Below are 23,987 nucleotides of genomic sequence, written 5' to 3'. Positions count from 1 at the left end.
TGCACCTGTTCCTAATATGGTTCACCTGTGTTCAATCAACATTTCTTAAGCTGCTTCCAGACATGCAATAGACTCAAAAGATCCTCCATATTTTCTCAGGAGGAGGTGCATGTGTGAATGCAAATGTCAGAGTAAGACACTCTGTAGATAATTTTTTCTTTCCCAGGAGAAGTCAATGTGAAAACACAGGGATCCTCTGTTAAATTCACTGCGGGCGGGTGGGGGCAAGAGGTGGTGCAGCATGGTGCAGCAGGCAGAGGCAGGAACTTAATTCCCTGCAGGGATCACATGCTTTTCTTTACAACACACAGGCACAGGTGTCGGGTCTTATCACCACAAACTCTCCAGACTTTTTTGTCTGTATCTTCTATGTGCGTGTCACCCCTTTCGTACCATATTCGTTTTCTTTTAGTTTTTTCAGTTTTGCATCTGTCGTGGCTTAGAACTGTTATCAACCAATCAATCCGTCATCAAGAAGCGACGGATCCCCTGCAGTCTTCTCACATCGCATTCTCCCAACTTTCTTCAGACTATATACTAGGAGGCCAGGTGGAGAAGATACGCAGATAATCCGAGCCTCTCACTCTTACTCTCTGATATTTGCATTCACACATGCACATGCTCTCTGGATAAAATATTGAGTATCTGCTCTATGCATGTAAACAGCTAAGCAGACAGAGAGACATAAACAGAGAGAGACACAGACAGACTGCACCTGCAGCTATGGCAGCCTGTGGGGTTGGGCAGGGAGACATGAAACCGTCGAAGTTTGGACCGCAATTTAAAGGCTTTTTTATTGTGTAAAACATTTTCTGGGCTTTCACTATCCGTTAGTACTTGAAGGGGGTCAGTAGATACCCCCAAAATATGAAAACAATCAATCAGTCCATTCTAAGAAATATGCCTTTGAAACATTTTGTTTCAAACTTTGTTGGTAGCAAGACATCACTTACTGCTCCACTCCTCTCTCAGCCCCACCCAGCTGGTACCAGTCCAGCCTTCGAAGTTCCTCACTGTGGTTCTTTCTTAACCTTCTACTTTACTGCTGTTTGTATGACTACTATCGTCCCCAGCTTTGTTTATATTATGTGCACCGTTGTGGCTAAACAAATGAGACCAAGAGCCGACTGTGTAACACAGTTCATGAGGCACACATTTGTGTTCTGATTTCACATTGATTCTAACTTGAATCACAGTGTCACACTGTGAATGTGCATGTTTAGTGTGTGTGGTAGTTCAAAAGTATGTAGGTAGCATCATAAAGGATACTGGAACTGTGGCTCTCATTTATCTTACAAGAGTTAATCTTGTACTTCTTTTTTAGAGGCATTCCACAGTGTTGTCCTATGTTCGCCTCAAAGAATTTCATCTTCTCTTTCATTCATGTGGAACAAACTACCGTTTTGGGTTTGGGAGGCAGACACGGTCAACACTTTTAAGAGTAGACTTAAGACTTTCCCTTTTGATAGAGCTTAAAGTTAGGGCTGGCTCAGGTCATCCCTTAGTTATGCTGCTATAGGACTAGACTGCCAGGAACCCCCCTCCCTCCCTCCCTCCCTCTCTCTATCCATTTTCATCACCATCTGTAAACATACATGTCTCATTAATGCATGTTACGAACTAAACTTTTCACCCAGAGTTTCTGTGCTCTCTCGTCCAGCAGGTTCTCATGGATCATGGCTGCTCCCAGGTCATGGATCATGGTTGCCACTACTGCCATGGCCCTGCCTGACATCCACTCTTGTTATTATTATTAGTCATAATTCTATGATATTAATATTAACTTGTATATTATTGTAGCATTGTTATAACCCACCACTATATATATTACCACCACTGCTAACCACTGCTACTGTAATCATTGTCTTTCATTGTAATTGTACAATATGTTTCTGTTGCTTTGTTCTGTACACGTGACATCCATTGCACATCTGTCCATCCTGGGAGAGGGATCCCTCCTCTGTGGCTCTTCCTGAGGTTTCTTCCACCTTCTTTTCCCTGTTAAAAGGGTTTTTTTGTAGGAAAGTTTTTCTTCACTCGAACCGAGGGTCTAAGGACAGAGGGTGTCACTCCCTGTACAGATTGCAAAGCCCTCTGAGGCAAAATGTGTTTTGTGAATTTGGGCTATACAAATACAATTTGATTTGATTTGATTTGATTCACAAGGTGCAAGATCCTTTTCTGTTTGTCATTACAATACTTTTTATATCATACCACGTTTTTATCCTCAGTACTGTTTTTTCACATTGTCTTTTTCCAGGTTGATTGTTTTCTTGTTTATTGTGTAGGTAACAGATATTTCTGTCTGTTTTTTGTTTTTGCCTTTTCCACTTTAATTTCTGTAGTGTATACTACACTTTCTTTCTGCTGCTGTAATAAGTAAATGTCCCCTTTGTGGGATGAATAAAGTCTATCCAATCTAATCTAATGAGTTGATTTGCTTTGCATGTGCCCTGTGTTTGGTTGAACTGGTGTGCAAAGTCTCAGTTCAGTCATTTACACAGATTTCTTTCAGGTTGTACTTGTCTGCAATGCATCAGGATCTCACAGACACTATTTTTTTTAGTGCAATACTGTTTGTGAACTTTTATTATTAAATGTTCTAAATTTAGATCATAGTCTTTTCTACACACTACAATGTTTGATTGTTGCAGGTTGCTCTGTTACTTATATTTTCTACAATAAAGTAATTTTCTACCGAACACAAGTGCCTCAAATGTTTTATATCATAAATTGAAGTCAACAATTCTAATAACCAGTTGATATATTTATTGTAAATATGCCTTTCAATTGACATCATGTTAGCTATATCAGAGAAGCCAGTTCAGTGAATGTCTTTTACCCAAAACTTAAAACATCTCATTGCTTCAACCTTGCACTCCTGCATGTTTATGATCATTTTATGAATTTCTTTTTCATTTGACCTGTTATGTTATATACAATCTTAAACATGTTTAGATTTTCTATCTATAATGTATGTAAAGCACTTTTAGCTGCATTTTTGTATGAAAGATTCAATACAAATTAAGTTGTATCATTATCTATGAAATCATTACTAACATACCGTTATAGTCTAAGCCTCAAAGTCCCATAGTCAATCCAATAAAATGTGTGCATTTTGCAGAGAGTAGATGGTCAAGCACACAGTTTCCAGGCCAGGATGCTCTGTCATGTAGTTTGTGAGGGACTGAAGCTGCTTCATACTCCGAAGAAACAGATGAGCAGGAAAAAAAAGAAACTTTGGTACCACAATGTAAAGACATTGGCTACAGTGAAGATTATTTGATAATCTACCTTGTGTTTTCCTGCTAAACATTCTCCTTTGTCATCAACATACATCTAACCCAGAGCTATTGAGTTTCAGTGTTGCCTCAACCAAACCATATGTACGTATTTATGTTATGCACCTCCTCACTTGCACTCTGGTCTGGTGGCCCACAGAAACACTTGCGCTAGCTGACACTACAAATAAGCTGCAAATGTCTCTCTCAAAGTGGAAGCGTCGTAAAGTTGACAATGAAAACTGCAAATTCCAAAGTGAATGGACTGAAAAGTATTTATTTACTTTGTTGGCCGTAATGAGCAATAAACCAGTGTGTTTATTGTGCAGCAAATCCATTGCGGTGATGAAAGAATACAATGAAGGGGCACTACATGTCTAATCATGGCTCATTTTCAAACAATTTTCCAGTGGGCTCGGATGAATGGAGGAGGAAAGTAAACGGATTATTAGCATCTTTTCCAACTAGGTCAGTGTGCTCTTAGTCGGTTTTGCACAGAACAAGAGAGAGCCATGATAGCATATTTGCGTGTAGCATGGACACTAACGAGACAGAAGAGGCCCTTTACCGAGTCGGAGACTATTAAAGACTGCATGCTTGCAGTTACTGATATAATGATTGTTGACAAAACAGTGAAGGAAAGCATCACTTCATCCATTAAAAAAACGCTCTGTCATGGTGCATTCACCCGGTTTGTTGATAAAACAGGAAGACAACTCGCTCTCGGTTCGCTAAGCTAACGCTAGATCCGAGGCTGCTCGTTAGCCCGCTGAAGTTAGCTAGCCTTTAACTGGGTGAATACGCCCGAGCACCAGGACACAGCTGCTTTAAAAAAATACTGTACTGTAAAGCACCTGATAAGTATTCTTCCATGTTGCACAAAACTAGCAGCAGCAAACTCTGTGTAAACAAACACAGCTGATCGTCAGCTGTACTGCGGCTGCGCGCCTCGGTGACGTCACCCAAGTGAAAGCCCAGGATGTAAACAAAGCAACTTGGACTAACAGGGGACTAGTGCAGATGATTCATAGTTAATAAAGAGTTTCGCGGCAGATAATGCGTTATTTAGAGACTGTATTATGGATGCCCCAATCACTTGCGTTGTATGGATATACGCCGATCGCTTGTGGATCTAAAAGCATCCGAAGGACTCCAAGTTACTCAAACCTTTATGGGTGAGTAGATCTATATTCCATATGCTGGAAATAAGGAGCAGGTTGAAAAAAACGAACTTCTCCTTTAACATCGCCTCTTCTGTACTTCGCTTGCTGTCGCATCTGCCGAGCACACTGACTTACCAGTTTATAACTATGTCAGGTGGCTCAGCAAAGGAAAGGTTTTGAATTGTTTCTGTGAACTCTGCCAGGAGATTTTGTCTTTCCTTTGCATGTGTAAACACAAACGGGCATCAAACTTCTTGGAGTGCATGTTGGATGAACAGTTTATGGCAGAAGTCTTCTGTCTTTGTGACATTTTTGGACACTTGACGCTTTGGACTCTTGAACACTTTGGACACTTGAACACTTTGACCCATTCTCCATCAAACCTGAGGAAAACTTCTGTGTAAGAGCAGAAGAGGTAATGTCTTGCATTGACGAGAGCACCCTTCAGATGGAAATGGTTGATGTCCAGTCCTCATTTGCTTTAAAGCAGCACTTGCAGTCTGAGGATGCAGTGAACTTTTGGTGCAACCTTAGCAAATATCAGTACCCCACAATCAGGAAAGTGGCGCTGCTAATACTAACAATGTTTGGATCCACCTACATGTGAGTCTACCTTTTTTCATATGAACACAATTAAAACAAGGGCACGTTGCTCTATGACCAATGAGAAGCTATAGGGTCTCAGGGTTGCCCTTACCACTTATAAGCCAAAGTATTTTGAAATTGCCAAATCAAGGCAATGTAATTCTCTCACTGAGATTAACAGTCTAAAAACAACAGAGGTCTGAAAAGTAAGGTTGTATCACAGTAAAATACTCTGAGGCATGTGATTAGGCCTGGGCCGATAATCAATAAATCAATTAATCGCACGATAAATGAATATGAACTCGATAATTTTTCCGGCCTCGATATATTGCCATGTGCATGCGCGTTTGTTTTCCTCTTCTCTTGCCTCCAAGCAGGCTGGATGACAAGATGGTTCACTCTGTGCTCGGTCTCAGCACCTGGGGGCGTTTGTTGCGGAATGAACGGAGTGAACCCTCTTGTCAGTCATCCAGCCTCTTTGTCTCTGTGGGGGGAGGCGGGGCCGCTAGCATTAGCCACACATGCTACACACACAGAGTGCAGTTAGTGAGTGTCGTGCGGAGCAACGCGAGGAGGAAAGATGATTGTAAAGCCAAATGCCACAGCCCCGGTGTGGGAATGTTTCGGCTTCAAACCGAATGAGCAAGGTGAGCCCATCAACACGGACGAGCCAGTTCAAAAGTGGTGGCAACAAAAAAAGGCAACACAACAAACTTGCATGCCCACCTAAAGCATCACCCCCCGACCCAGTGTTCCCAGCTGGGGAAACAAAGTGCAGCTCGAGATGCAGAGCCTTCGTCCCGACAGTCAACACTCACTGAGGCGTTTGGTCGACAAAGTCAATATAAACGGAACAGCGCAAAATGGTGTTCGCTCACAGAAAGTGAAGTTCGCTACATTGCAAAAGGTCAAAAACACTGAGAAATAAAAGTTTATTGTCTTTGAAAGGGTGTGCATTATTATGATATATTTTCATGTTGACAATAATATCGTTTATCGGCAATAATTTGTGTGACAATATATCGTCCAGCAAAATTTGTTATCGTCCCAGGCCTACATGTGATGCTATCAAACTGAAAATGCACAGACTAAAAATCTGTTTAATGATTCAGCAGGCTCCATTTTTGTTTGTCTGGAGTTTTATTTTTTACCTTTAACTCACACCCAGTGTAAAGATGGCCATTCTATGCACTGCCTTATAATCTGAGGTAGTCTTGATCAGATGACAACATGACAAGATGACAGTGACAGAGAGGGGAGAGGTTGTCCTCTAACTAGAAGGTTGGTGGTTCTATCCCAGTCTTCTCCATTTTGTATAGCAAAGTGTCCCTGGGCAAGATACTGAACCCCAAATGGCCCCTTCTCATATAAAACTGTTTAAAAAAAATAATTATCTGATAAAAATCTCTTCATTTAAATGATCCGATATCAATTCATAAATAAGAGAAATCAATCTTTAATATGCTTTTTCCCAAGAGTGACCCCATTTTACATGAGATGGGGCATTTTATATTGTACCACAGGTGCGTAGCAATGTAAATTTCATTGAATCACGTTCAATGACAGTAAAGGCAATCTGAATCTGAATCTGAATATGAATGTGGAATGTGGAAGACCCATAGAACAGTGAAATGAGACTCTGCAGATTCTTAGCTAATAATAACATCAAAAGCAGTTGCAATATTATATAGTCTGCTCTTAGACGTACCTCGATCTTGTCAGTTTTAGCATCCCCCCAGTATAGTTTACCAGCTGCATAATCTATTGCCAGTCCATTGGGCCACCCCAGAGAGCTGTTGAGCAGAACAAGTCGGTCTGTTCCATCCAGGTTGGCTCGCTCAATCTTTGGATGCTCGCCCCAGTCCGTCCAGTACATGTAGCTGAAAGAGACAGAGGCAACAAGAGAAGATGAAACTTAATTAAAGTCAAAAGGACATCTTTCATTTTACACATATCCTGATTTGTAGACCCCATTCATTTGAGTTTTTTCTTGGATAGAAAATGATACATAATGATCCATATTTTTGGATGTATTTAAACCTCATGTCATCTTCCATTTGTTAGATGTTATGCTTTTAAAATTAATCTCTCTGGTTCTCAGCCCTAGAAACTCATAGTCTCTAAAACTGATTAAGTATCTAAATGTATCGTACATTAAAGGGATAGTTCACTGGAAAATGAAAATTCACTGCTAAATGTAAAAATCCTCACACCACACACCCCTGAAACTCCAACATTTTTTGTTGACTCAAGCACTTCACACGACCCTCCACTGGCACAGTGGTGAGTAGATAATGAGTGAATTTTAAATTTTCAGTGAAATGCCCCTTTAATGATTTACTTTTCAGAATAAAAATCTAATGCCACCACAAGCTCTTGTCCACACAAGCTTGTCCAGGATGTCCAACAAATGGTCAGGATTTGTTAGTAGATTAGTTTGTTTTTTGGACAATGTATTTAGTCATACAGTACTTACTAAAAATACTGCTATCTGTCAATGTAGTACAAATTCATAGAACTTGAGTTTTCATTTTAAATTTCAGAGTGCAAACTCCACTGACAACAAGCACACACACACACACACACACACACACACACACACACACACACACCCATTTACGGGGTCCAGGACGATGGCTCTGGGTTCATCCAGGTTCTCTGAAATTAAAATTTTGCGAGAGGTTCCATTCAGCCTGGTAACCTGGAACACCACATGACACAATTCAGTATTAGAATACGAAAGACTTGTATCACTATTAATGACTATCCTGCCTTTTTGTACTTAACAATAACAATCAGTGTTGTTGTTTTGAAATTATACCATGGGTAGGGATGCTCTGATTGGTAAGGTACAGTGGTTATTCATCCCGATGAACTAAATCAGTGTTATCTAAAAATGTAATTTCAAAATCATAATAAATTAGGTCGTCAACCTCAATGCGGTCGGGGCCAGTGTCGGTCCAGTACAGGTTCCTGGCGACCCAGTCCACAGCAATGCCATCTGGATGGTTGATCTCCGTGGTAACCAGCATCATGGCATTACTGCCATCAATTTGGGATCGTCGGATGGCTCGAACTTCATCGTCTGTCCAATAGACGTAACCCTCAACAGGGTCATAGTCTATAGCGATTGCATGTCGAATGTCATCAACCTGCATGAGTAAAAAAAAAGATTAATACATAAGAGTGCCACATGACAACATAAGTTGTCATGTGGCACTTTATAAGTGTTTACCTGTAGCACTATGTCAGTGAAGTCTGGCAGATCCAGAGAGATTCTCCGCAGGTCAGTGCGTCGAGCCAGCAACAAGACCTGCTCTGCTCCTACAGAGACACAGACGCTGAATTTAGTGTTGATTCCTGTTGATTTTAACAGTCCTAAGGTACTCATTCGAGAGTTTGTGTCAGAGATTTTGCTCTGAATTCAGTCTTAGTTTGGTTCTATGGTTTTACTGTGATGATATACATTTCTACAATTTATTATGTATTTCTGCCGTTGTGTTGGTATCTTTCTTGGTGTCCAGCTAGAAACAAACTAGTCCTACATCATGTACTATCTATGAAGTAGAGGTGTTGGATGTGTTATTTTTTTCCCTGAAAGGGAAACTTGGGTAATGCGGTAGAGGAAATGCATTAAGTTGTAGAACAAACAGGTGACCTTAAAAAATTAAAGCAGCAGATGTTGAGATATGCAAATTTAATTTCAAGACAGGTAAATGCCCATATTTTTCACATTCCCAAAGTATAAAATATATTAGAAAATAGTCTAATCCATGATTCTAAAGAATAAGCTTTATGACATCAGGGAAATCACACTTGACAAAGCTGTGTTTACAAATATGTCTGAAATTCGAAGTTTAGCTTTTTTATTCATACAACACCAAATCATACATATATTATCTCAAAGCACCTTACATAGTGTCATCAAGTGTTTCTGGCTTGTAATACAGGTCAAACTTGAGGGTACACTGAGGCTAAAGGTAAATCTGACTGCCTACTGCCTGTATGGCAGAACTATGAAAGAGTGGCCTGCTCAGTAGATCAAACATCATTAACTCTTTGCCATTTTAAACTAAACACCTTCCCTTTTTTGAACATAGGACAAGATGGATAATATCCCTTGCATGTTCTGCCACACTAATGAATGCCTACCGGCGGTTGATGTAATCAAATGTTAGTGACCACCAGGGATGTCAGGGATATATCTTCAATTGTGTACCTTAGTGTCATCACGTGTTTTGGCCTTTTAATCACAAAACACACCCTCTTCAGCCTGCGGTGGGCAGGTTGATCAGACCTGGGTGCAAGTCCCTGCAGTGTATGATGTTTCTTTTATGGTCTGGCTCAGGACATGTCTATGGATCCCCAGATCTTTGAGCAATCTGATGGTGAATGTTCCAAGGAACCCCCTGCTGCCATCCTCCACAGAGCAAACTATTACTTTACAGCCTCTTTCCCTTGCAACTGTCTGGAGCATGGTGCTGTTGTGTTCAAGGTTGTCATGTCATCCATGTAGGCCTTGATTGGTGTTAATCGGAACCGCGACTTTTGTTGCTCGCCACCTACTACCCATTTTGAAGCTCTAATAATGACCTCCATTGCCATAGTGAACGTTAGTGGGGAGAGAGTGCAGCCAGCCATGCTGCCCACCTCAAGATGCTGCCATATGGTGGTACAATTTGGAGATGTGAAGCAAGTCAAAAGCAGCTCATAGGACACTATGTGGTACTGACCCAAATGCATTAGCGAGATCAAGGAAGATGATGTGATATCTCTATTTTCACTCTTGGCTGATTGGATTTGGTGCCAGGTCATGCTAGTGTGTTATAAACACATCAAGATGGCGCCACGAACGGTCGCCTCGGTGTGTTGGTGCGCACTTTTGTGTTTGTTTTTAGTATTTAATTCTGTTTACTGCGACCCTACTCGGATTACTTTCACGATGGACGAGCTTCTTTCCATCAGGGACACAACACCATCCGATTTATGTCCCAACTTTATCGCCTCTTCCGTGGATTTAGTGGACTTACTCATCAAAGGTGCGGTGGTCCTCGGACACGCAGTGAGACTCCGGCGGAGACGACGAGGGAAGCGCGCTGGGGCCCTGGTGCGCTTCAGGGAGCGGGGATTACGCTCACCTCTCCCGAGCATCCTCCTCTCCAATGTCCGCTCGCTGTGCAATAAGATGGACGAACTGCGCCTCCTCATCCGGACAAATAGAGACTTTTCCCTTACTTCTGTCTTGTGTTTCACGGAATCGTGGTTGACTGAAGCCACACCGGACTCCGCCGCACAGCTGACCGGCTTCCAGCTGTTACGCGCGGACCGCGACCCGATCCTCTCACACAAGGCAAAAGGCAGAGGGATTTGTTTTTATATAAACCAGGGCTGGTGCAGCGACGTTAAAGTCATTTTACAGTCCTGTTCTCCGGACCTGGAAACTTTTTTCATTACCTGCCGACCGTTCTACTCTCCCCGTGAGTTCACCTCTTTCACCCTGGCCGGCGTGTACATCCCCCCGCAAGCTGACGTGCGCGAAGCACAACGACAACTCGCCGAGCAGGTACTGGGGGTGGAGAAGAGGAGAGAGAACACTTATTCCCCTGTTATTGTCCTCGGGGACTTTAATAAGGGGAACTTATCTCAGGAACTCCCGAAATATAAACAGTTGATCAAATGCCCGACCAGGGGGGAGAACACTCTTGATCACTGCTACAGCACCATCACCAAGGCGTATCATGCAGTTACCCGCGCTGCTCTGGGCCTGTCCGACCACGCACTTATTCACCTGATCCCAGCTTACAGGCAGAAACTCAAACTTTCTAAACCTGCTGTGCTGAGATCCAAGAATTGGAGCAACAGAGAAGCTGTGGAGGAGCTGCGTGACTGCCTGGATAACACTGACTGGGACATTTTTAGAACTGCTTCCAACAGCCTTGACGAATACACAGATGCAGTGACGTCATACATCAGCTTCTGTGAAGACAGATGTATCCCAACACGCACCAGGGTGAGCTATAACAACGACAAGCCCTGGTTCACTGCAAAACTCAAACAGCTTCGTTTGGAGAAGGAGGCGGCCTTCAAGAGTGGGGACATGGATAGTTTCAGACTGGCAAAATACTCGTTTGGCAAGGAGATTAAGGAGGCCAAACGACAGTACTCAAAGAAGCTGGAACAACAGTTTGCAGCCAACGACTCCTCGTCAGTCTGGAAGGGGCTGCGAGTGATCACCGGCTGCAAAACCAAATCCCCCCACTCTGTGGAAGACCTGAAACTTGCAAACGAACTGAATGACTTTTACTGTAGATTTGAAAGACAATGGACCACTTCTAACCCAGACTCCCAGTCCCCCCACACAGCTATTACACCTCTTCACCCCAGCCTGGACAAAGACTCAACCCCCCTCCCCCCCATCACACCTCTCTCTATTCAGGAGAGAGATGTAAACAAGCTTCTGAAGAAGTTGAACCCCCGCAAGGCACCTGGACCCGACGCTGTCTCCCCCTCCACACTGAGGCACTGTGCAGACCAGCTTTCTCCAGTGTTCACGAACATCTTTAACACCTCACTGGCTGAATGTGTTGTACCCGCCTGTCTCAAAACATCCACCATCATCCCCATTCCCAAGAAGCAGAGGATCACAGGCCTTAATGACTACAGACCTGTCGCCCTGACCTCTGTAGTAATGAAGACCTTTGAGCGCCTCGTGCTGACCCACCTCAAGACAATAACCAACCACCTCCTCGACCCACTGCAGTTTGCCTACAGAGCCAACAGGTCCGTAGACGACGCAGTCAACATGGGACTCCACTTCATCCTCCAGCACCTCGACTCCCCCAGCACCTACGCCAGGATCCTGTTTGTGGACTTCAGCTCCGCATTCAACACCATCGCCCCAGCTCTTCTCCGTGACAAGCTGACACAGCTGAGTGTGCCTGAGCCCACCTGTAGGTGGATCTCTAACTTCCTGACTGACAGGAAGCAGCGCGTGAGGCTGGGCAAGCTTGTCTCTGAGTCACGGACCATCAGCACTGGAGCCCCACAAGGTTGTGTGCTCTCCCCTCTACTGTTCTCCCTCTACACCAACAACTGCACCTCCAGCCATCCCTCTGTCAAACTCCTGAAGTTTGCAGACGACACGACCCTCATCGGATTAATCACCAATGGGGACGAAGCCGCCTACAGAGAGGAAGTTAACAGCCTGGCTTCCTGGTGCAGCCAGAACCACCTGGAGCTGAACGCTCTAAAAACTGTAGAGATGGTGGCAGACTTCAGGAGGAGCCCAGCCCAAACTGCCCCCCTCAGCCTGTGCAACTCCCCAGTCAAAACAGTGGAGTCCTTCAGATTCCTGGGGACCATCATTGCACAGGACTTGAGGTGGGCGGAGAACATCACCTCCATCACCAAGAAGGCCCAGCAGAGGATGTTCTTCCTGCGGCAACTGAGGAAATTCAACATGCCGCAGAAAGTGATGGTTGAATTCTACACAGCCATCATTGAGTCCATCCTCACCTCATCAATCACCGTCTGGTTCGCTGCCTCCACTGCCAAGGACAAGGGCAGACTGCAGCGGATCATAAGGTCAGCTGAGAAGGTCATCGGCTGTGACCTGCCGGCCCTCCTAGACCTGTTCCACTCCAGGACCAGTAGGAGAGCAGGCAAGATCATTGCTGATCCCTCACATCCCGGTCACCACCTGTTCCAGAGACTTCCCTCCGGAAAAAGGTTTCGGGCCATCAGGACTAAAACCTCTCGCCATCTGAACAGTTTTTTCCCCGTGGCAGTGGGGCTCACAAACAAGCCCCCTGCATCACACTGACTCTGACTCTGCACCGCACTGACTCTACCCCACCACACCCCACCCCCTGCACATAATTTATAATTTATTACTACTCTGTTACTGTATATAGGTATATACTTTACTTTATTTTATTTTATTTTATTTTATTTTATTTTATTTTATTCAAATTCTTATATATTGTTGTTTTTCTACATTGTTTTTTATGTACATAAGTAGTGCACCAATTACACCAAGGCAATTTCCTGTATGTGCAAACATGCCTGGCAAATAAAAAGAATTCTGAATTCTGAATTCTGAATAAATGTTATGGAATTTTCTCTTGTCCTCTCTGGGGCATAGTGCAACAGGCTGTTGTGTTTGGGAAGTGCGAGAGCTTGGCGAAGGTCAAAGCCTTCACTCCCAAGACATCACAGATATGAGACTGCAGGCAACAATGTCTCCATAACTAGAAAATACATTTGATTGTTTAGGAACGAGCACACCCATAGATTAAATGATCTGTTGGGGTTTGTGTGACTGCAGGAAAGCAGACTTCAGAATATGAGAGAGCATCATACAAAGATGTTGTAGGGATGAATTCTGATTTTCTCCTTGGCCAAGCTTCAATAAATATTCAAGCATAAGACATCAAAGGGCTCCTGAACGCTTTCTTCACTGATGAGTTGACTATCAGCAGTTTTTCCATAACAATAAAAATCCGGAATAAATTATCTCTACATCTGAGCACCACAGATTATTCACCATGCAGCAGACACCTCCTCCCTTGCTCTTCCTGAGTTCCAGCCCAGTGAAAATCATAGCGTTAAAGTTCTTAATGTCCCATTGGAAAACCATCCAGCTCTGAAGATCGTCCAGCTTATTATCCAGAGACTGAACATTAGCCAGAAGAATACATTTTCTCTGTAGGGTAAAATGTCTGCTCATGTGTCTAAAGCCCCACAGTCCATCAATTAGCTGTTTTTCTTTGTTTCTCACAACATGACTTTGAATAGCTGACATGTAAAGCAGTTCAAAGTGTCTTTCTATCCTTTTATCTGCCTCATCTTTCTCATCTTTGTCTCACATTTCAGATCAATTTATTTTAATCCAAAGACAAAACCACAACTGTACAGCAAAAACAATACAGTTTCAAAAAGATCCATCAACCATTATTAAAAAAACCTATAAAATGCATGTTGAATAAATTGTGTTCTTTCCTATAATACATGATAGAATGCATATAATAATCTCCAAAATCTAAAAGTGTCAGCTCAAATGTCAAAAAACGCATAGCTGTGCAAATTATGCAAATCTTTGTCATTCCAGAGGAACCTTCACAGAATCAAAATCTGACATCTCTCTATGCTGCATCACTAAGGATAACCAAACACAATGATAATGGAGGTCACAAAATATTTGTGTATTAACTACAATGGTTGTGTTTCAACAGACTCCTTCAAATTTGTCTCTAGTATGGAATCCCTTCAAATTGATTATCAAATCAAGTTGAAGGCAAGTTGTGACATTTCGAAGTTGTAAAAAAAAAACAATTTACTAGCTATTTTCTCATTTGCTATGGAAATGGGTTTGTTGTTATTGCATGACCAAATAATGGAAGTTCATCCGTGGTAAAATATTGTATCAGTTAAAAGCTCTGGGAAAGGGAGTTATTCTAAGAGTAATAATAAAATGTCAGTTATATGTTATAAAACCCTGCCCTTGCACTAAAATACTCTGTTTGCACTTAAATGTGCTCTGCTTCTGCTCAAACTGTGTGCTTGCACTCAGATATATTGTTGCTCGCACAGATTTCCTGCTCTCCAGCTTCAGCCCTTCTCCGCACTCGGGCTGCTTTCTGTGCACTTGTGAATCGTCGGCTCTCAGATTTCTCCTCTGCTCTAGGAATTCACAACCCTGTCAAAAATTCCCCAACCAATAGAATGCCAGGTGTTGTGTTAACCACTGGTCAACCAATGAAATTAATGATATGATCTGTGCCTCGTTGCGGGCGCATTCGCTTTACTCCAGATAGACTTCCGCTTGCTTTCTCTATGACTTTTTGGAAGAAAAGGACAGGGGAAGTCCATATAATAAAGCTGTTTTGATTAAAAGTAATACACAGTCTCAACATAAATTCAACAAGTCATGTGCTCAAACTGAAATACCACACTCTTGAATAAAGATGGGAAAAAACCTCCATATCAACAGTCTTTGGTCTATAAGGAGGCAGAAATTGTTTTTAGTGGTGGCCTAATGTGCACAACCAGATGTCTTAAAAAGAGGTGAGCTGCTCATAGATGTTTTAAATGTTAGAGCTGTAGCCTCCTGATTTTGAAGCACATTGTTTTTCAGGAGCTACTTGAAGGAACAATATCAGAACTATTGAACTGCAAAGCTGAACATTTTTATGATGAGAGCTAAGCTGAACCTAAGCTGATCAGACCAGGGGCCTTATTTATAACCATTGCATACATAATTGTTCCATAAAAACCTTAAACTAAAGTTTAAAAAAACCTAAACTTCAAAAATTGTTTTAAATAATATCTTCTATAGCACTACAACTGTAAATGGTTGTATTTATATAGCGCTTTTCTAGTCTTGAAGACCACTCAAAGTGCTTTACACTACAGTTTGCCATTCACCCATTCACCGGACATTCATACATACAGTGCATCTAGCTGACAGGTTTGTGTGTGATATGATTAACACTGTATAATTTTCACCTTACTTCTTTTGGGAATAATATAAATCTGTAAAATTTTCGAGTTTGGGGATATTGCAGCTGTCTCTGAAATTAATAATCCTGCAGTTTTGGATGATTAAATGATGTACATGCGATACAACATATCCTCTCACATTCTGACAATGAGAAACAATAATATTCTGTCATTATAAAATTTAAAGGATCTTTATCCAAATGAGCTCTATATCAATAGCAATCTCTGTCCATACTATCACATCTAAACATGTTTATCATATTATGATTCACATACACTGATCATGAAATATAAATAGGAAGCAGACGGTTTGCTCTGTAGTTGGTACAAAAAATAAACAGCAATTGTGAAAATTAAGAGAAGAGATTTTTTTTTGGACTACAACGTGGAACAGATACTGACAGTGAGCATAGCAAGGCTTTGCTTTCACTGCTGGTGATCAAGTTGTGACTGAGAGGATTGAAGCATTTGTGGGTGGCTGCATCATCAATTCCAGATATCTCTGTTTTGGTCCATCCAGACTACAACACACCCCTGGAATGAAATACAGCCAGCTGCGTTTTCAAACTTCTGTTATAGACACCTTAAAAACCTGAAGCAGTGTGGATGGCAGGTGTAAATGCATAGCAACAGATGATGCATTTTAAAACTAAAACGTAGTAGTGTGGATATAAACAGGGAATCTGACAGTAGCTTCTCATTGTCTGTTTGCTCTGGGTACCAGCTATACATCTCATGTAGATACTCCCATGTTCTTTCAATAATAATATTGCACAGTTTTGACCTTATTATGGTAGGTGCCTTGAGATAATATCTGTTGGTGCTATCCCCAAAAATGTATTGAATTATTAATTAATGAATTAATATGTTATCAATTAATCAATTTTGTTCTCTTTAAAGCACTGATTATTTGCGCTGATTTAAAAAAAAATGCTGTTATCAGTGCACCTTATACAGCTCTTCTCACTTCAATTCCTAAAAACCAGTGGCAGTTGAGTTTAAGGTCACACTGCTGTAAATGGAATCTGTACCTGGCTTGCATGTCTTTCCGTCTGGTTTAAGCTGAACACCAGTGGGGCAGGCGCAGCTGTAGAAAGGCAGTACTGGAGAGAGTAGGCAGAGATGACTACAGCCTCCATTATTGTCACTACAGGAAGTCTTGACTTCAGTGACATCAACAAAAGGAAGGGACAAAGAAAATATTATTAAACATATTATTTTGTCTGTGCTTTGGAAAAAGTATACACATGAGATTTTATACTACAAAACTATGAAAAGTGTTGCAGAATCATAGTCAATATCCATATTTTTATTCAATAATAGATATATATGTGCTGTACTGCAGGCTACATACACATTAGTAAAACAGTCCACTTACTCTGAGGCTGACGATATGGCTCCAGAACCTGGATGTCCATAGGAGAGTAAATCCCACTGAGGATCTCTCTGACTTTGTCTCCAGTGTGTTTGTTACAGGCATGGATGGAGCGGGTCTGCCAGTCAGTCCAGTATAAGGTCTCCTCAGACAGTGTCAGTGCAAAAGGATGGGTGAGGGTTCCCTCCACCACTGTTTCACTGCAGGACAAAATAAAAACTGTTAGAATGAGAGGATGAATTTGAATTTCCCTACAGGGATTTATAAAGTATTTCTGATTCTGATTCTGGCCTGTGTTTTGTTTTAGAATCCCGTTGCAAAATGCTTTTCTTTAATGGAAGTGAAGTGAAAAGGTATTTTTATAATTTGGGAGAATAGAATTGCACATTTAATGTTATACAACATAACATTTAATGCTAAATGTATTAAATGCTGAATGTTAAGCTGCCATGAACAAGTGATCTTGCCCTGTTGAGTAGATTTAGCAACTTTATTGTAAAAACAAACATCTTTTCCTTAAGGTTATAAATCAACACCATTTGATGGCCTGTTGTTTGTCTATATACTCAATACTGTTGTTCTTCTATGCATTTAAGGTTGATTCACCAGACATAGGTCCTAACATTACTTAAACCTAAAAATGTGCAGCTTTCTGTGATTCTGAAATGCAACATCCGCCTCTGGGTATTAGACAATATGTTTTGATATCTGCGGCAATACAAAACTTAACTTGCAGTGGCAATACCAAGAGTACACTTTACTGCAAAAGCCTTAATGGCATTTGGGGTAGAACAGTGTAGCTGGAGGGCAATAGTTTGCCCTGTGGAGTTTGGCTGCAGGGGTTTATCACCATCAGGTTGCTCTGAGATCTGGGAATCCACTGACCAAGCCTGTGCTAGACCATAAAGGAAACACCACAGACTGCAGAAGGCTGCAGCAAATGGCTCTGGATCAGGAGGAAAGATCTCAATTGGGCCCCAATATGTTAGGGACACACACCAAAGTCTGGTCAGACTATGGTGGCTCTGCCTTAGAAGAGGGTGTCTTGAGATTTAAAGACCGAAACACATGTTGACGCTGACATAAACAACCACGACCACAATCCACAGCATTATGATGTACAAATCCTGGAAATAATTACGGTGGTTTTGACTGCATCTATATTTAGTGCATTTGAAATGTAGGTGCTAATCGGCACGTTGTTACGCACAGATGGCTGCAGTTATTGTGGTGAGGAAGAGACAGCATGGAAGAAGACCAAGAAAACAGGTTTTTTTCTGCTCGTGTTAGCATGTTTGGATTGACAGAAGCAAAAATAATCCATCTCTTGCCAGGGCACCGATGGCCTTTGTCACAAAAGATACCTGGTGTGCACTCCATGTATGCTAAAGTGGCCCAAGTTTGCGCCTGTTGCCTGAGCGCTCGTGCCACAGAGGACACAGCTCTCAGCTCCAGCACAATACTGGTCAAAGGCATTTTTTCCACCAGACCCCACCTGTTTTATTTGTCGAGATTTTATTTTGAGCTATTTTTTCTTTTGTTCTTCTTCTTATGTCCTGCCATCTTCTCTTAATTTCATAAGTTTTTGTTTCACCCTCAGCATTTACTTTCTCGCAGATACCCTCCCATATCGTGTTTCTTTGAGTTAAATTAATATTTCTTTGCTGTAGCTCAACAACATGTTTGTTTGGCTCTTCCACTAACACCTCCAATTCCATGGCATTACATTTTACTTTTCCGTCCCTCTGCTCTCCATGGTGGAAACCAGTAATGCAAGCAAAACACTGATTTAAATACTACTGATCAGGCCCTTAGAGGATTAGGTTGCCTCATTGAAGGTAGTGTATGCTCTCTCTATCTTTAGAGCCAAAAAACAAGTTAAAGCATTAAGTGCATATGTTTGTAGCTGTGTTTACAGCAAGGAAGTACAACACTAAAGACATAAAAGAACATGGAGACATTGTACAATAAGGGTGTGAGTAAGTGTAAGATTTGATCAGGAGAGAGCAGCTCTTTTCCAAAACACTTTAGAATCATTTACAAAATGTACTCACACAAATGCACATACAGTATGCACAGGATCTAAGGAGGCTTGTATTTAGAATATCAATAAAGCAGAAAGTGGCTTCATATAGTCATGAGGGTGCTGTAAAAGCAGAGGACTCTGCCAGTAGTGGTTAAATAAAAAAAGAAAGAACAGATTTAACAAACTCTAGATTTCAAAACACTGTTCAGCTTTTGTGAGTGAACTTTTGTGTGAAAAATATATTAGCAAACAAGCAATTTTTTTAATTTCGGCAGATGTCGGATACAGTCAGATTAAAGCCTCCACTCCCCCTTTTGAGTTATTTAGATCAAGTACATGTTTCTACCACCAAAAAGCATACTCCTGCACAATACAGAGTTGTTTGGCTCTAACTCAACCTTCCCAGTATATCTTAATACTTGTAGAGACGTGCAGTAGGTAACATTATGCTCAACATGCAGCTGCCTTCAGTTATTTCTTTATTTCTCTATGAGCTTGACTACTTGACTAATTACATGATAGAGAGTGGGATTAAAGCCTTACAGTCCAAAAAGTTAGTTTTTTATCTGAATGTGTTTGCATACTATTTTTTTATTTTAGGTAACTTTGGATAGGTCACAGTTGAGCCATGACTCGCTTGCTAAATGTTTATAGACACCATCTTAAACCCTTGGCACATATATTATGAAAGCCCACAAGGGTATGGTTGGAAATATTTTAGTGGCAACTCGTGTCGGATGTAGTGATTCTGCCTTAGACTGGATAACAATTCGAGACCTTTCTCTTTGAAGTTAAGATGGACTCACCCTTAACTGAAGCAGCTTCAAATAAAATGCTGCTCATTCACTTTGAAGTGAGTTAATAATTAAATCATATTAAAACAAAGACTCAACTGCAGGCGCTTGCCAATTATATCAAGTTAATTCAAAAGAAGAGGCGGAGCACCTGGCTAACCTAGTTCATCTGAGTGAATTTTATTTGCTGTATATTACTTTATAGCATTGCATTGATAGCTAGAATGATATGTTAGCAGGAAAGCCACCTATGTTGCGTGTCACAAGCATGGAACTCAGAATCAGAAACGCTTCTATTGCCAGGTATGTGAACACACGAGGAATTTGACTCCGGTTTTTCTTTGTTCTCTTCGTACAACAGTTTAAAAAAACAACAAACAAACAGAGATGAACAAGGACAAAAAAGCTAAATAGTTGGTGCAAATGGTGCATAGTGCAAGGATGAAATAATAAATATACATTTACAGTTTGTAAAGTATATTGAATGTGCAGATATATTACAGGTGATGTTTCTGATATTTGAGTCCGGTTTTAGCTGTTTGACACAGAGACAGCCTGAGGGAAAAAGCTGTTCTTAAAACGGGATGTTTTGGCGTATAGTGTTCTGTAGCGCCTACCGGAGGGGAGAAGTTTAAACAGTTTGTATCCAGGGTGTGATGGGACTGCAGAGATGTTACCTGCCCGATTCCTGACTCTGGTCAGGTACAGGTCTTGGATGGAGGGCAGGCTGACACCAATAATTTTCTCTGCAGTCCTTATTGTCCGTTGCAGTCTGTTTTACTCCTGTTTTGTGGCCGATCCAAACCAAACAGTGATTGAGGAGCAGAGAACAGACTGAATGATGGCAGAGTAGAAATGTGACAGCAGCTCCTTAGGCAGGTTGAGCTTCCTGAGCTGGCGCAGGAAGTACAACCTCTGCTGGGCCTTTTTGATGATGGTGACTGTGTTGGTCTCCCACTTCAAGTCCTGGGAGATTGTGGAGCCCAGAAACTTGAAGTTTTCAACAGCAGTCACAGAGTTGTTGGTGATGGGCAGCAAAGTGGGGGGGCATCTCCAAAAGTCCACTGTCATCTCCACAGTTTTGAGCATGTTCAGCTCCAGATTGTTCTGACCACACCAGCAGACCAGCCGTTCATCCTCCCGTCTGTAAGCAGACTCGTCACCGTCCTGGATGAGGCCGATGATCGTTGTGTCGTCTGCAAATTTCAGGAGTTTAACAGACGGGTCTTTTGAGGTGCAGTCGTTGGTGTAAAGGGAGAAGAGCAGTGGGGAGAGCACACACCCCTAGGGGGCGCCAGTGCTGATAGTCCGGGTGCTGGATGTGATGCTCCCCAACCTCACCTGCTGCTTCCTGTCAGTCAGGAATTTGGTAATCCACTGACAGGTTGAGGAGGGCACAGTGAGCTGGGTGAGCTTGGTGTGGAGGATGTCTGGAACAATGGTATTGAACGCCGAACTGAAGTCCACAAACAGGATCCTGGTGTATGTCCCTGCAGAGTCGAGGTGTTGCAGGATGTAGTGCAGTCCCATGTTGACAGCATCATCTGCTGACCTGTTTGCCCGGTAGGAAAACTGCAGGGGGTCCAGCAGGGGGCCTGTGATGTCCTTCACGTGCGACAATACCAGTCTCTCGAAGGACTTCATGACTACAGACGTGAGGGCCACAGGCCTGAAGTCATTTAGTCCTGTGATGGTGGGTTTCTTGGGGACCGGGATAATTGTGGAGAGTTTGAAGCATGAGGGCCTGACAGAGCTGCCTGAGTTTTGCAGTGAACCAGGGTTTGTTGTTGTTGTATGTGCGGAAGGTCTTGGTGGGCACACACATGTCCTCACTCAAAACTGATGTACGATGTCATGGTATCAGTCAGTTCATGCAGGTCTGAGGCTGCAGCCTCAAAAACAATCCAATCAGTGCAGTCAAAGCAGGCTTGTAATTCCGCTATGGCGTCATAGGTCCATCTCCTCACCGTCTTGACCACAGACTTAGCAGATTTCAGCTTCTGCCTGTAGGTCGGGCTAAGATGAACCATGCAGTGATCAGAGAGTCCCAAGGCTTCACGGGGGACAGAGTGGTATGAGTCCTTTGAAACAGTGTAGCAATCTTCCAGAGTGTTTGTGTCCCTGGTGGGACACTTTATGTGCTGTTTATATTTTGGAAGTTCATGGCTGAGCTTTGCTCTGTTAAAGTCCCCCAAAACAATGAGCAGAGAGTCCGGGTGTTTTTTCTCCACGTTGTTTATCTGGTCGGCCAGGTGTTGTAACGCCTCAGTTACACAGACCTGAGGAGGGATGTAGACTCAGGTTTACAGTTCATGAATAATGTCTCCAGGTGAGGACTGCATGATTTGATTTGAACCGTGACATCAGTACACCAACCTTTGTTAATGTAAAAACAGATTCCGCCCCCCCTCGTGTTCCCCGAGAGCTCCTTTACGCGGTCCGCTGGGTGCAGGTGAAATCCAGGCAGGTGGAGAGAAGTGTCTCGGATGTGCTCACCGAGCCAGGTTTCAGTGAAGCACAAGGCAGCAGATCTGTTAAAGTCTGTGTTGTTTGTGTTGTTTATGAGTTCTTCTCTGGAGTATGTGGCCAGAGAAGGAGTGCAAAAGACACAACAAATACACAAAAACGTAAAAAGTACTAGAGAGGGAAGTACCAAGGCAGTGGCGCCATCTTGATCACATTTAACTGTGATTTGAATGCCGCCACCACTAAGCATTGGGCACTCTCACTGCCAAGCGTTAACACAACGCATACGTGTGATTCAAGAATCACTGATGGGCCATCTCAACTTGTGGTGTTCCCAAAGGCTTGATCCCAAGTCCCTGTTAGTTAATTGTTATGTTTTAGGGTAACACATTACATTACATCCTCATAAGTTCTACAAATGTTACCTTTTGAAACAACTATGAACTGTCCTGACTGTAAGTGCTCAGAGGACACTATTTATGTACAAAATAAGTGAACCCCAATCTTTATGCCTCAAAACATGACATGTGGGTAAAATCTTCGAGAATTGGCTTCGGAGTTTACCCATTGTTTGCATTTCCTACATGCACAATGCAGCAGGGAGGTTTGCTACACAAACACAGCAACAAATCCTCCACATTATCCAGCTGTGTTCTCACATCAGAATCTCCTGAATTTCTATGGACTTCATACTAGGAGGCCAAGTGCAGAAAATCTGCAGAAACTGTGGAGTCTTTCATTCGGACATTTGCGTTCACACATGCACCTATCTGTAGTATCTGCAGAGTTTGGTGCATGTCTGAAAGCAGCTTAAATAACATAGGAATAAAAATAAGTTGTTGTGTATAGCTTTTATCTTGCAAGATGATCAACAAGAGAATTGCAAACATATGTCTATTTCTGATTCTTTCCAGTATTCTTTAAGGTTTCTGTGGCATTTCCATCATTATTTCAACAATGTAAAAAATAAAATAATGCAGAATAAATCTTTCAAATGGTATGGATTTCGGAGGGCCAAAATGTATTTTAGTTTGCAGTAACACATTTTAGATAATTCATTTTTATTAAGTTACTGAAGAAATTTGAAATTCCCTACAGGTATTAATAAAGTATTTCTAATTCTGAAACAAAATTTTCTTTTTCCATGTGGTCGACATCTATCTACATGGGAACTTGCATTGTAGGAGAAACACTAACAAATTATGCTGAAAGGGTGAATTGATGAAGGGAGGACGAATGGAGAGATTTGAAGAAACAAGGCTGCTAGACGAAAGGAGATGGAAAGATTGAACTGTAAGAGATGCACAATGAGTGTGTATGAATTTATGTGTGTTTTGACAAAGGCCTCCATACCACCGTTCTGTTTGTGTTGGAGAGCTCTCCAATAGTCCCTCTTTTATCTCTCTTTCATTTTGTCTATACAGCTACTCTTTCTCTCCTCCCTTTCTATGTTAGAAAGATGCTGAACAGAGTGAAAACTTTCGTGGTGATCTTTAAAGTTAAAATACAGGAACCTTACACTGTTTTAAACTGTAACAGTTATGATTGCTAACATTTTGAGAAGTGTATTTTATTTTCACATATATCAAACAGGGAATATAACTTTGTCCATAATAGCAGCTGATAACTGATATGATAACATCAAGTAAGCTACTTCTATAAAAAACATTTCATCAGTATTGATAATAGCATTGTACATATACATTTTCAAGAATATGTAACAATATAGTTTTGTGACCTATCTTTCACTTCAGTGATTTTGTTTCACAAATAACTTCAATAAAATGAGTTTTGTCA

General features: G+C 41.8%; 1 protein-coding gene across 2 annotated transcripts in view; it reads right to left on the bottom strand.

Annotated features, from left to right (window-relative positions):
• Positions 1-23,987, bottom strand: part of lrp5 (low density lipoprotein receptor-related protein 5) — a 107,719-nt gene that overhangs the window by 48,842 nt on the left and 34,890 nt on the right. For both annotated transcript variants that reach the window (XM_069532458.1, XM_069532459.1), the window contains 6 exons: positions 16,908-17,104; positions 16,561-16,692; positions 8,265-8,353; positions 7,963-8,181; positions 7,642-7,730; positions 6,738-6,909 (listed from right to left, as the gene is read on the bottom strand). In XM_069532458.1, the coding sequence (XP_069388559.1) occupies positions 6,738-6,909; positions 7,642-7,730; positions 7,963-8,181; positions 8,265-8,353; positions 16,561-16,692; positions 16,908-17,104 (898 nt within the window). The remainder of the gene's footprint in view (positions 1-6,737; positions 6,910-7,641; positions 7,731-7,962; positions 8,182-8,264; positions 8,354-16,560; positions 16,693-16,907; positions 17,105-23,987) is intronic.

This window comes from Paralichthys olivaceus, chromosome 10 (assembly GCF_024713975.1).
Source record: "Paralichthys olivaceus isolate ysfri-2021 chromosome 10, ASM2471397v2, whole genome shotgun sequence".
Classification (NCBI taxonomy): domain Eukaryota; kingdom Metazoa; phylum Chordata; class Actinopteri; order Pleuronectiformes; family Paralichthyidae; genus Paralichthys; species Paralichthys olivaceus.
This window is presented reverse-complemented; position numbering and strand designations above follow the sequence as displayed.